We start from the raw sequence: 14,612 nt of genomic DNA, 5'->3' as shown, positions 1-14,612 counted from the left end.
CACAGCCAGCCTGGGCATTAAAGACCTAAAGTCAGAGAGACTCTTATCTCCAATTAACCACTAGAAAAAGGCGAAGTGGGGCTGTGACTCCAGGGGTAGGGCAGTAGCTTTGAGCTGAAGAGTTAGGAACAGGATCCAGGCCCAGAGTTCAAGCCCCATGACTCACATACATACAACCTCCTCCCTCTCCCTAAATAAATCAAAACATCAAGGAAAGGTTTGGAAATAAAAGAAGAATCTTGAAATTGTCCGACCAAAATAATTATGATTTTCAGGTTGTTTTAGGGCCATGGACATTTCCTAAAAGCTAATAACAGATAGCAATTCACAGGGGAGTCAAGACTCCATTCATCCCTACCCTTGAGGAAGTAGGCTAGGTGAGAGACTGGGGAGGCACTCACAGAATCCCAGACTGAGCCATAGCACTAAACTGGAGGTCAGATTAAGGTTCCTAGGAGCAGAGCCCATGCTGGGACTCAGGAAAGACAGGCTTCCTGCTGAGGGGACCTGTGGCCTGAATGTCAAAGCACAAAGAAGACAGCAGAGAGAGGAAATGAGCATCAAACAAGTGCAAAAGAATAAAAACAGCGGGAGACTGGGGGGAAACTGCAGCCTGCTTGCTTGAGGTGATGTTGAGGGGCAGATGCAGACTGAACCTCAGGTTGGGTGTGTGTGTGTGTGTGTGTGTGTGTGTGTGTGTGTGTGTGTGTGCTGATCTTGGGGCTTGAACATAGGGCCTCAAAGCAAATCAACTACTTGCTAAACAGTTCTATTTCTGGCTTTTTGGTGGTTAATTGGAGATAAGACAAAAAGAGTTTCACAGCTTTTTCTGCCTAGTCTAGCCTCATAAGTTTCTACAATGAAAGAGATGGGCCAGGCATCCAGATATCTTTTAAAAAAAATTAAGAAAAGATATATACAAATAATACATAGTATAGTGTGATAATTCTTTGTATGTGTGAGTACAGAATGTGTGATGATCGCGTTAAATACATTTTAAAGATAAGTAATAGCAATGCATTTTTATAGGTATATAGCATAATGTGATATTTCTGTGTATGGGATGTGTATGCAATGTAATGATCAAATTAGATGAATAAGCATTTTCCTTTCCTGAACCAATATATCATTTCTTTGTCTAGACGCATCAAATTCCTCTCTTCCAGTTCTTTACCAAATATAGTATGACTGTTGTGAATTATAGTCACTGTTGTACTGTGGGCCATTAGAATTTATTTCTTCTTTCTTGCTGTAGTTTGGTGCCTGTTGTCCAACCTCCTCTGGGCTGGGTGTTTGCTAAGGTGCTCTACTCTGTAGGTGATGGGATCTACTACCTATGGGCAGACTTTCCCTGCTTTGTGTTAATTTACAAAGAAAAAGCCCTAAAGTCCAGAGCTATCTTAGTCACGTCTAACCCTTCCTGATGCTTTTCAAACATTATCTTTGCCCTTCGGTTTTCCCATGAGGCAAAGGATTTGCTGGCTACACAGAGCACCCCAGATAACATTGTGACCACATCATGAGACTGGTCTTTTCTTCAGACAGGTTGGGCCTACAGATAGCTTGAGCTGAGTGAGACCCAGTTGGTTGCCTTCAAAGCTACAGCCAAGAACCATGAGCTGCCCGTATTCGCTTCCTGTAGCATAAGGTTGCTTACCAAGGGGAAAGTACAGGAGCACATTTCTGAGTATGGCAGAGCTTAGGAGATAGAAGTTTGTGGAGAAAAAAATCTGAGATGTGGTGAAGAGGCATAAAAATCAAAGACTCTGGAGCCATAGAGCGTGTCAGGAGATCACCTCCTGACATGACTAGCCCTCTGGGTTGGTAGCTGTCTTCTCTGACTTATACTCTTCAGCCAAGAGGCAGAGAAACAGGGGTGGAAAAAAAACTGGGGCCTGGAGTGTGTCCTAGTGGTAGAGTGCTTGTTTAGAATGCACAGAGCTCTGGATTTGAGTCCCTGGTACCACATACACAGAAAAAAGCTGGAAGTGGTGCTGTGGCTCAAGTGGTAGAGTTCTAGCCTTGAGAAAGCTCAAGGACAGTGCCCAGGCCCTGAGTTTAAATCCCAGGACTGGCAAAAGAAAAACAAACAGCAACAAAACTGTATTTAGATTTGCCATTCAAGCCGTACCACATCCTGGGTGGTTTGCAAGCTCTCTGTATAAGTTTACTTCTCTATAAATGAGGATAAGATAGTACCCAAGTCGTAGGCTTATTGTGTTGATAAAATGTGATCATTCACAGGAATAGTTTGGAATATCTGGCACGTAGATGCATACAATAAATACCAGCTACCATTACTTGTCAAATAGAACCCTCAAAGAACTAATTCATACAGATGGCTAAATGATATGATAAGCTCTCATATGCTTGCACAGTTATATTGCAGACAGAAATGTATGGATTATTTCTCCTGAGAAACGTATTGGAATATAAACCTGAATAGTACTAGAGAATGACCCTCCTTCCACTTCTTCAGCTCACACTGTCATAACTTGACACCAATCCTGGTCACTTCAGGGTGCTGAATACAATGGATGGAAGCACTCACCAATTTGCGGATTTCACATTCTAAGTTTTGAATACAGTCCAGTTTCCTCTTGCGGCAGCGCTGAGCTGCGATGCGGTTCTTGCTGCGCCGCCGGACGTCGTGTATAAACTCTAGCTGCTCTGAGGTTAGCTTGTGCATCTTAATCATCATCTGGAAATCGTTCCTTGGAAGGTCTGTGATTTGATCTACAGGAAAAGGAAGTTTGACCTGAAACCAAGAATAACGGAATGGAATTATTACAGCTGGATTTTAATTTCAATTTTGGCAGATATAACATTGGAAAACGGTAAAAACAAAGTCAAACCAAACCCACAAAAAAAAACCCAAAACTCTTTTTTTTTTTTTTGGTGGGTCATGGGGCTTGAATTCGGCCCGGGCACTGTCCCTGAGCTCTACAGCTCAAGGCTACTGTCCTACCCCTGGGCCTGGGGCACTGTCCCTGAACTCTTCAGCTCAAGGCTACCGCCCCACCCTTAAGCCAGTCCTATTTTCTAGAGGTTAATTGGAGATAAGAGTGTAATTGGAGATAAGAGTCTCAGGTCCTTTTGTGCCTGGGCTAGCTTTGAACCTTGATCCTCAGATCGCAGCCTCCTGAGTAGCTAGATTACGGTAGGATTACAGGTGTGAGCTACCACATCCAGCTTACAAACCTTTTTTTTAAAGATGAGCAAGTAACATGGACATGGAAACTACTGAAAGCAAGCAGCGATTAATTTTTTTTCCTGTTTTAAATACAAGTAAGATGAAATGTTTGGATAATTAAACAGAATAAAAACACATTATAATATAATCATTCCTGAGGTTTCTGAAGCAAATAGCGTAGAAAATGCACTGTTTTCTTTTTTGTGTGCCACAGTACTGGAGTTGAATTCAGAGCCTCATGTCTTGCTTAGCTTTGTTCCTCACAGCTGGTGTGCTACCATTTAATTCCTTTGTTTGTGTGTTTTTTTTTTTTTTTTTTTTTTTTGCTAGCAAATTGGAGCTGAGTGTCAATGACTTTTCTTCCCAAGTTGAATTACAGAATAAGCCACCAGTGCCTGCCTCATTAAAAAAAAAAAAAAAAATTCTGGGGCTGGGAGTTTGGCCTAGTGGTAGAGTGTTTACCTAGGTTTGATTCCTCAGTATCATATACATAGAAAAAAGCCAGAAGTGGTGCTGAGGCTCAAGTGGTAGAGCTCTAAGCCTTGAGAAAGCCCAAGGACAGTGCTCAGGCCTTGAGCTCAAGCCCAGGACTGGCAAAAAAACCCAAAAAACAACAAAAAAAATCTGTAGTACTTTCATAAGAAGGACTTTATAACTGGCTAAACTCATCTTTAAGCCGTGGTTTCACTCAATAAAATAGTAAGTCATAGAGCCATATCATTTAAGGATATCTGTAAAACTCCTGAATGATGCAAGTCTAGAACAACTTGAAAGATACAACCATCAGAATGATTCTTGTATATGATTCTTGGAGATTTAAGGAGGTAACTGGACAGGTTCCAACTTGGACAGGTGTAGGCACCAGACTGTACTTTGGTTGTTCTCATGACATTCAACCTCAGTCAGGTTACTTTATCTCTCTGCGCCTCAAGTTTTCCTCATTTAAATGGTATGTATTTCTGAACTATATACCACATAAGCATTAGGTGATTTAGCAGACTGCTTCTCCCAAATGGCCATCTGTGCCTTCCTCTCTTAAGAGGTCTGTCACAGGTCCTGCCTTTTGTAGTAGAGGCTAAGTTTCCCTTAGGCCTCTTAACCTGCTCTGGAAACTGCTGTGATGGCTAGAGGACACTCATGCCTCTGCTAAACGGCTGGCACCTGTGAATGGACTGCCTTGGGAATGGATTCTTTTTCAGGAGACTTTAGTCCCACCCAGCACCTGAGATATCTTGGGCTAGAAGTGCTCAGATGGGCAATTTCTGACTCAGAAATGGTGAAAGAGGCCAGATGAGTATTTTTCTTCAGAGCGAGGGGATGTCTGTCCTGGGAAAGTATTTGGGATATGACAGGACAGACACATATGCTTCTTAAATGCTTCTCATTGCTGCCTATATCAATACTTCTGTATGGTCTACTAATGATGTTATAAATATTCAAAACAGTTTCCTCATCTCTAGAAGCCATGTAGTTTTGGGGTGATTAATTAAGTAGCAATAGATAACACGTGAAGGTATTTTATCAGTAAGAATCTGACTTTTAAGTACTTGAGAGCTAAAGGCAAATAAACATTATCCATGGCCAGGAGTCTGGCCCACTGTAGAGTGCTTGCCTAGCATGAACTGGTTTGATTCCTTGGTACCACATACATAGAAAAAGCCAGACATGGTGCTGTGGCTCAAGTGGTAGAGCTCTAGCCTTGAGGATAGTGCTCAGCCTTAAGTTCAAGCCCCAGGGCTGGCAAAAAACCAAACCAAAACAAAGCAAGCAAACAAACAAAAAACATATTCAAAGAGAGGAAGCAGCCAGTCTCCTAGGGCTGGATTTCTGTTCTCCCTCTTTTGTTAAGTGGATAGAACCCAATGACAGTTTAGAGTATTTCTTAAGGAGGAGAGAAGATCAACTAATAAAAAAGTGCATATAAAAATACAGTATGTGGAGGCAAACCAAGGCTCTCTCTATGACCTCAGTATCCATTTGAAGACTGAGCTGCAGGGAGAGAAAAATTTTGATATTAGTCCAGGAAACAGAGTGAGCAGAAGTTTTGATTTTCCTGTTGGAACAGAGTATTGAACTCAGGGTCTTGTCACTGCCAGTCAAGCACTGTACTATCAGAGCCACACCTCCAGCCCCCGGGTCCCAATGTTAGTGGTTAGTTACTCTCATTGCTTGATTCTTGCTCACATATGAATGGAATCTGCAGATTGACCAGCAGATGGCAGCACAAACCTAAACTTCAGTCATACGCTAACCCAATGCTAACACAAGGCATCAATCAACTACAAATGTGATTTTAAATTTCCAGTAGCCACGTTTAAAGACGCTAGTGAATTTCATTTTATAATGTCCCTTCATCCAACAGACTTAAAATCTAGCATGTAATGTATATAAAGATTATTACTAGGTAAATTTTTGTGCTACATGTTCTAAATTGCAAGTATATTTTCTGGTTTTAGCTCCTCACAATTTAGAGTCACTTTTGAGGGGCTCACTAGCTATGTTCACAGAGTGGTCCGGAGGGGACACACAGCTATGGTGACTCAAACACATTAAGTCTCGGCTTAATTTGCCAACATTTCTGGTGGAAGAACCTAACCCTTTGTTAGTACACAGTTTCTTCAGTGTCAGGTCTGTGGGTAGCCTTAGCCTAAGTTCAGGCCTTTTCTTTGTCTCAGATGCAGGCAGCCACGAATCCTGATCCTGGCATCTACGGCCAGTTAATCCCCAGGCAGAAAGAAGAATCATTCGACTTTTCTGTGGTTAGTGCAAGTTCGGTGTCAGGTTTTTTCCTAGCTTGAAACTCCTTTGACCTGGCACTTGCTGAAGATGCCTAGTGAGTATTCTGATTCTACTTCTTCAGGGCCAACTCTGTCCCATGATACCTGTGAAATTCTGGCCTAAGGAAGCAAAATCACAGCAGGACACGTTCCACCACTGTCAGGCGAGTCCTGCTCCCACTGCTAAAGACAGGCAGCCAGGACAAATAGCTCCTTGTTATGGACAGGGGCAGGCCTGTGTCCACAGGGCTGTGTTTGCACAAGGCTTGTAAAGATACGAAAGGACGTTTGCTTTCCCCTTTCTACTCTTTGGATAGCCAAGATCCTGGATGGTGTCTCAATCACACAGAGGCTTGTGTGTTGGGGACATGGATGTCTTGACATTTCATAGGATGTGGCACTTTCGGAGCCCATGGAATTCTCAACAAAGCCATGTTATGTCTGCTCCACATTATGTGTACTTATTTCCCAAAAGAAAAAAAATCTTCAATTTTAGGCTGCAGAGAAAGTCAAAAGGACCCCTGCACTGCTGCACTGCACCGAGAGCTACTGTATTTAAAATCATCTGGACAGCAAACAGAAAACAGAAGGTTGGCAGGAAAGGAAAAATCAACAATGCTAGTTTAAAAGTCCTTGAAGCAAAAGGCCACATGAAGTTTTTCAGTAGGGCTGCTGCATCTCAAGCTGCTCTTTAAGAAGGGTCAAAGGAAAAGAAAACAGTCACCTACATACTTTCTTCTATGGGTGGGGGAGCCAAACCACTCACTTCTGTATGTTTTTAGAGCTCGGTTAGCCATACAAAGAATTTACATTGTCTAGCAGGTGGGAGTCCTCACTTGTTCCTAGAGGCTCACGGTGGGAATTTTCTCACAATCCTTTGATGATTTTCTTTTTAAAGCATAGTTCATTAATTTCAGTGTCTAGTGACATTTTCAAGCCAGTGACATCTTCCCTGAAGAGGAGGAATAGCTACCACCAGCCGTTTGGTGCCATGGAAAAATCCTTTAATATTCTACTTACAGCTCTTAAGTACCCAAACATTCCTCATTTGGGGCTGAAAATTGAGATAATGATTAGGACTTGACAAGTTGAAACATAGCTAGAAGTCCCTTTTCTTCAAGGAGATTATCACAACCTACATCAACTCAACAGCACTGGTCTGTTTGCTACTGTCTTCCTACAGATTTATTTGTGCAGGATCTTCTATATCAAAAGTGGTTTGGTTTTCATCCACTGGATTCTCATAACTAGCACACAACCACCAAATTGACAAGCAGAAGAGCCCTGTCAGCTATCACTGCTACCGGTCTGAATGGGCTGCACTTACAATCAGCTGACCTCATGTGGCTGGGGGCAGGTAAGCTAGAAGAGGGTTGTTGGTTCTCTTCAGCCCTGAGTTTGCAGCTTTGGTTCTCAGTTGAGGCTCAAAGATTCAGCCACTGAGTCAGCAAGCTAAGGACCCAAGAGGGCAGCAGAGGCCACTGCTGTGCTCTGCACAATAAGCTGCTGTTGTTGATTTTACCCAGCTCTAGCAAAGTGCTGACTCTTCTTTCTCCCTGGACCACACAGGAGGAGCAGGGTGAGTGGTGGCTTTTAGCACACTACCTGCATTTTCCTCTGAGGCGGTACTCAGAAAAAATGTTAGACCTTCCAGATCTTTAACTGTCTGTGACTGGGACCTCTGGCCTCAGGATAGAGAAGGGCAGGAGGAATTTCACGATGTGGGTGGTGCATGGTACCTAAGTATGCCTCCTTGGTACACTTGCATGAATAGGCACAGGGAGAGAAGATGAGAGACTGCTCCCCCCTAAACACAACCCAGTGAATTAACAACTATCCATATCTTGCAGTCTGAACCATCATCCCCATTAAAAGCATTAAAATTATATCATTTTAATAGAAAATTCATATATGGGACAAAAGAAGAGGAAAAAATCCCACCCCCAAATCATGATTCTTGTGCTCTGGTAAATTTCTCTATGACATTTATTTATTTATTTATTTATTTTGAGCTGTCCTTCAGCTCTTCAGATCAAGGCTAGCACTCTACCCCTTGAGCCACAGTGTCACTTTCCAATTTTTGGTGGTTAATTGGAGATAAGAGTCTCACAGACTTTCATGCCTGGCCTGGCTTTGAACCATGATCCTCAGATCTCAGCCAGTAGCTAGGATTACAGGTGTGAGCCATGAGTGCGCAGCTCCCTATGCCTCTGAATACACTTTTAGCTGACTTATATCTCTAGTTTGTTGGATGAAGGTTACTGGAGGAGGACAGAGCTACAGAGTTGGTAGAAAAAGGCAAAAACAAGCACCTGTTTTCTTTCAAGTCAAGTCTCAGTGGCCAGTAGGAGATGGGTTTGTAAGAGCATTCCACCTCCTTTTCTTTGTTTCTTTTTTTTCCGTGTGTGCCAGTCTTGAACTCAGGACCTGGGCACTGCCCTGAGCTTTTATAATCATGGCTAACAGTCTACCATTTGAACCACAGCTCTCGTTTTGGCTTTTCTTTTTTCATATATTTTTTATTGTAATTAATAGAAGGGTTACATGATATTTGCCAGATAGATGGTACATTAATTCCCATTAGTTTTGGCTTTTCATTGGTTATCTTCTCAGGCTGGTTTAGAACCTCAATCCTCATATCTCACACTCCTGAATAGCTAGGATTATAGTAAGAGTGGGCCACAGGTGCCCAGATCTACCTCTCATTTTTTAAAAGAAGGAAATAATAATAATATTTATTATATAGTTATACAAAGAGGTTTTAATTCGACATGTCAGTTTCTGACTACAATGCATCTCTATCAATGTCACCCTTTCTTTTCTTGTTTTTTTTTTTTTTTTTTTTTTTTTTTTTTTACTAGATAACAAGTGGAGTCAGGGGGTAGGGCCATAATAGCTTGATACTCTGAGGCACCAGCTTCTGTAGCTTTCATTATGCTTTTATAGGACCCTCAGAATTCTATAGCTGTCTGGGGACACAGCAAGATCTTCACTGGACTGATAATTTTGTGCCATTGAAATAAGGACAGGCAACCAGTGCTAAGCAGATACCAAAGTCAGAATTTCCCTTCCTCTCCTAGACCAAGAAATGTGTCTTGTACCACTGTCTTCACACTCATCTATTCTCAAAATCCATTTCTGATACAAATGTGGGACCCTGGGGGTTTTAGTTGTGACTCTGCAATTAATTAGCTATGTGGTCCCAGGAAATTCATTTTCTTTTTCTTAAAACTCTTTGAGGATCTGTGAGTTGGACAGATAATACATGCCCTACAAAACTCAGAGGGTGGTTATGGCGGATAAACAGAGAAAACGCTTTGGAAAAGTTCAGCTGTCTCATAGATCAGGTATTATTTCTGTTCACTAGCTTATCCTTCTTTGTCCTATGGTTTCTTTTCTAAGTATATAGTATTCTTTGGAGTTCCAGATGTTGACAGTAATCTAGACAATATGAAAATACTATTTTTAATGACTGACTCGTTATTTTAACGTCTGACTTCCATGTTGCCCTGATTTTTTTTTTTGTGTGTGGGTGTGAATGTGTGTTTTGGTTCTGGGTCTTGAATTTAGAGTACCATACTTTTGCTTGGCCTTTTTGCTCAGGCTTTTGCTTTACCACTTGGACTACACCTCCACTTCTGATGCTTTTTGCTGGTTACCTAGAGATAACAATCTCACAGACTTTTAACATGGGAAAGGGTATCAATGTGTGAGAAGTAATGTATCTACTATGTAGCAAATGTAACTGTAACCCCTCTATACATTACTCCAATAATAAAAAAAAATAATAAAGAATCTCACAGACTTTTCTGCTCAGGCTGATGTGGAACTATAATTCTCAGAGCTCAGCCTCCTGAGCACCTAGGACTGTGAGTAGAATCCTTGCCACCAGCATCTGGCAAGATCTTTTAATTATTAAACATACCAATTATAGACATTTAAAATAACATGTCTGATTTGCCAAACCACATAAAAGACAAAAATTTTACGAAACTAGTGTTTGTATGGGAAGACTTAGATGCGATCCTGACCTACCATTTCAGTGTTTGCTCTAGTCTGGTCTCAGAAACACACTGACTTCCACACTCATATCTACTTTTATCAACATTTATATACCCTATTATATGTATAAACATGTATTCTGACACAAAATATAATTACAAATAGATGATTTTCTTAGGGTTTCTTCACCAAAATCTATAATAGAAAGGATTTGGGTATAAAATGATCTTGTGTGGAGTTAACTACTTGGAAAATGACTGCAATTTATGTACAATTTTCAAAAATGTTAAAACAGAGGTGCTATATCATACTCATTAGAGCGCACGAAAAAGATAATGAGAAGTGTTGGTGGGATGTGAAGAAACTGGAGCCCTCATATACTGATACAGGGAATGTAAAAATGGCACAGACCTCCTGGAAAATAGGTGGTAGTTCCTCAAAAGGCTAAACATAGAATTATCATATGACTCAGTGATTCCCCTTCTATGTACATAATGAAGAGAACTGAAAGCCTGTCAGTGAAAACTTGTATTTGAATGCTCATAGTAGGGTTTTTGAAAATAACCAGAAAGTGGAAACAACTCAAAAGTCCCTCAAGCAGTGATAAATGAATAAGACGTACATTGGCTCAACAAAACGTCCCAGCACAATGGAGATTATTCAACAATGAAAAAGCAATGGCATTTTGATACACGATCATGTACCTAGTGGCTACATCAATGGTGGGGAAGAATTTTGAAAATGTTATTCTAAGTGAACAAAATTCAGATACAAAGGATCTCATATGGCAACATTCTATTTATATGAAATGTCTAGAACATCCAAATCTATTGAGACAGAGGTAGATTTGGTGGTAATGTGGGATGCCAGCTACTTGAGTCAGTACAGTTGTTTTGGGGTGATGAAAGTGTTCTGGAATTAAATAATTGAGATGGGATATAATACTGTGAATGTATTAAATACCACAGAATTGCTCATTTTAATAGGGTAAATTTCATAGTACAAGAATTATGTCTCAAAAAATGAACCTGTGTAATAGATGTAGTAATATATAGATAGTTCAGACATACATAGAAATATACACTTTCATCCCTACATTCCTTCCCAACCATGCTTCTAATTTTATCTTATCTATATTGATTTCATTATTTCTATGTATTTATGAAACAAATGAGAACCTTGTTATTCATATTATTTTATGATTTTGTTTCACTTAATACAACTTGTTCATTGTTTTGTTTTTCACATTTGCAAAATTCTCAAGCTGACTTCCTAAATCATGAAGAGAAAAAATGATACCATGACTATATCAAATGAAAAATATTTATATGGTAGAAGATACTATAAATAAATATACAGGAGAAAATATGGATAAAAGAAAAGGTAAATATTCCCAGTGGTAGAGATTATGACTTCCTATAAGCAGATTCAAACTTACATAGTACCCAAGAATAACGGGCAGTTATGCCCATCAGCAAGTCACAAGAAAGAAAATAAAATGGTGAAAAACACACAGAACAGAAGCGAATCTCACTGGGTATCATGTTTTTGTTTTGTCCATCAAAAATCCAAAAGACTGGTGACCACTGGAAATGGAAAGGATAGGGAGAAATAGGCATTCCTCAATTGCTGAAGGGGTTGTGAACTGTGACAACCTATGAGCAAGGTAATTAGGAAGTATGACAAATGGGCAAAACCTTTAACCCATCTCTGGGATTCCAATTTGTGAATACAAAAATCCCCACTACTAACAGTATGTTCATAAAACTATTTGTTGTAGAGGAAAGAAACTGGAAACAACCAGAATTTCCACTGAATGGGTGATAGTTGAGGAAATCCGAGTTCCTGGGGTCATGGATAATAAGGAAGCATGAGATGGCCCTATGTGATGGACTTAGAAGTGTGTACAGAGTGGGGAGATATGTGGACAAAGGGAGGTGCTGAGAATTACACTGTACTGTGCTATTGAAAGAAGAGATGTCTCTCTCTATATATGTATGTATATGTAGTTGCGTATGTTTCTGTATTATCTTGGGCCGGGAAACCTTAAATTTGTGTTTGAGGCTAGATGTGTTATATTTATTCTTGAAAGGAAAACAAAGAAAACAGAGTGTAACTCAATGGTAGAGCAATGTTTAGCATCCTCAAAAACATTAATTTAAAACCAGGCACCACAGGTGGCTCATGTCTGTAATCTCAGATACTCAAGAGGTTGAGATCTTAAGACTAGTTTGAAGCCAGCCTAGCCACATTCATGAAACTCATATTGCTGATTAACCACCAAAACGCTGTGGCTCAAGTTTAGAGCATCAGACTTGAGTAACAAAGCTAGGAGACAGTGCCTACGCCCCAAGCTGAAGCTAGGGAAGAGAATGAAAAGGATAGGAGAAGTCAAGTGCTGGAGATGGGAGAGTTTAAAACATTATGTAAATAGAGCATCTAACAGAACCTAAGGTTCATCAACACTTTTCCTTTGATCCAACTGTCTGGCTCCTTATCAAGGTGGAAGAAGAGACTGGGAAGGGAACTCTGAAATATTAGTCTGGTAGCCACCACATCAGTCAGATCTGGTGACTGACTGTGATGTCTCCTTGGGGCTCACCTAAATCCCACGAGAGTAAGCTGAGGCAGAATCAGCCAAGCTTCCTGGTCACTTGAGGAAGGCTCGGCTCCTGGGGGGCCCACACCTCCACCAATGCCATCATTATTACCTCCTAGAAGAGCTGTTATGCTGAGACCCTGAGCAGTTCTGGGAAATCTTCCTCACCTACTCTAGGAAAATCGACAATTTAAATTGGGGAAAACCTCAGCTTTGCCATCATTTCTTCTCCAAAACAAACTAGTGCAGGGGAGTGTTGGGGAGGGGATTGTTAAGTGCAGCTCCTGTGATAGCAAGGCCTTTGGCAAATGTCTCTTCCTTCACTGCTGCCAAATCCAAACGACAGATTTTTCTTTGAAAAGCAAAACCTGAAAATTATGAATCAGGGTATTTATCTTTGAATGGAGACTAGTCTTATTTATGACTATTTTAGAGGTGGAATGAATTCTCCTTCTAATCAAGCCACTAATTTTCAATTTGAAAGTAGATATTGACCTGGACCAAGTACAGGAAAAACACAATGACACCGAGTGAAGAGAAATGACTTTAAGTTCTCTCTTGGGATGTTACAGGGGAAAAGCAAATGTATCTGAAACAGACAGTTGCTCTAAGAGATATCTGTGTATAAAATCATGTCCCAGTTTGCTGAATGTCCCCAAAGGTAAGGGGACATTTGTCTTTTGCCTACATCTGTCCTTGATCAGTCATGTGGGTGAAGCTGATGTAGTGACAAGCCTCCTTACGAAGGACGCTTAGGAATAGCTCTAAGGGCAAAAGGAAATTTCTCTTGTGGTCAGAAGGGAAGAAAGAGAGAGGGCTGAGCACACAACCTTCTCTTATTTTCACAACCCCTACCTTCTCAAGCCAGTGGCACAGCTGTGATGGGCTCCAAACTTAAGGAGACAAGGTATATCTACGTGGGGAAAGTTCCATTTAAATGTCTTTTATTAAGTTCACTCTCGCTCAAAGAGGGTGCTCGAACGGGGGCTTGAATTCAGGGCGTACGTGATGTCCCTTAGCTTGTATGGGAGAAGCTGCTGCTCTAACTTGAGCCATATCTCTACTCTGGGATTTTTGCTTTTGGTTGGTAATTAACAGATTGAAGTCTTATGGACTTTCCTGCCTGGGTTAGCTTCAAACAGGTAACTTCAGATTTCAGCCTCGTAAGTGAGGATTGCAGGTATGAGTCACCAATTCCTAGTTATAAATTCTCTTAAAGTATAACTCTTTTCAGTGATTTATGGTCTTTCTCTGTTCTGCCAGAAAGCATCAGGAAAGCAGAGAGCCAGGCAAGCTAGTAGAGAGGAAGGTGACCACAAGGTCATTCTGCTGCTGGCTCAAGTGAATTTTAGGGTTTATTTTCAAAACATGGAAAATAAACCTTCATGTGTTTCTTGCCCACCAATCTTGTGGAAGCTGAATTAACCACACGTGGCTCTCTGAAAGCCAACTCACCCCGTGTAGGTTTCTACTATCTGTCTGGATTAACATCTTCTGCCTCGTACAGGCTAGCTGGGGTGGATGGCTGAATGAGAACCATGCTTACTTCCTGTTCCTTCTTCTATTCTTCTTTTGGTGGTGCTAGGGATGGGACCCTGAACTTTTACACACTAGGCAAGTGCTCTACCATCGAGCTAGAGCCCCAGCCCACACTTCCTTTCTTCCTCGTTTTCTTTTTCTTTGGCAGAAGGGTGGGACTTGTCTGGGTCTTATCATTTCCTGCTCCTGAGGTGAGTCTCCACCTGGTTGTTGGTGCAGTGAGCGCTGGGTTATGACACACATGTTCTGGAGTCTGTCTAGGGAATGCTTATGCTACTGGGGTAGGGGACTTCCGTGGGTTCCAGTTTTTCTCTCCCATCATAATTCACCCTACAGCTTAAGATGGTGCTGGTGTCTGTCAATCCTGCTGTCTATCCTAGAAATGAAGAGACGTGGATGAGTCTGAAGCTGCTTTTATCTACAAAGCACTTTGCTTTCAGGCAGGAGAAAACTGCTTTTCTGCAAAATGACTTCTTATCATCTGCTTGGGAAATGAGCCATT

At 41.1% G+C, this 14,612-nt stretch overlaps 1 protein-coding gene across 3 annotated transcripts in view; it reads right to left on the bottom strand.

Moving 5' to 3' along the window:
* The window catches only part of Bach2 (BACH transcriptional regulator 2), a 362,229-nt gene that overhangs the window by 8,449 nt on the left and 339,168 nt on the right, over positions 1-14,612 (bottom strand). For all 3 annotated transcript variants that reach the window (XM_090338427.1, XM_090338425.1, XM_090338428.1), the window contains one exon: positions 2,552-2,758. In XM_090338427.1, coding sequence (XP_090194553.1) covers positions 2,552-2,758 — 207 coding nt within the window. The remainder of the gene's footprint in view (positions 1-2,551; positions 2,759-14,612) is intronic.

This window comes from Megascapheus bottae, chromosome 8 (genome assembly GCF_031878675.1).
Source record: "Megascapheus bottae isolate mThoBot1 chromosome 8, mThoBot2.hap1, whole genome shotgun sequence".
NCBI classification, from domain to species: Eukaryota; Metazoa; Chordata; class Mammalia; order Rodentia; family Geomyidae; genus Megascapheus; species Megascapheus bottae.
The sequence above is the reverse complement of the archived record's forward strand: the minus strand, read 5'-3'. Positions and strand labels throughout refer to the sequence as shown.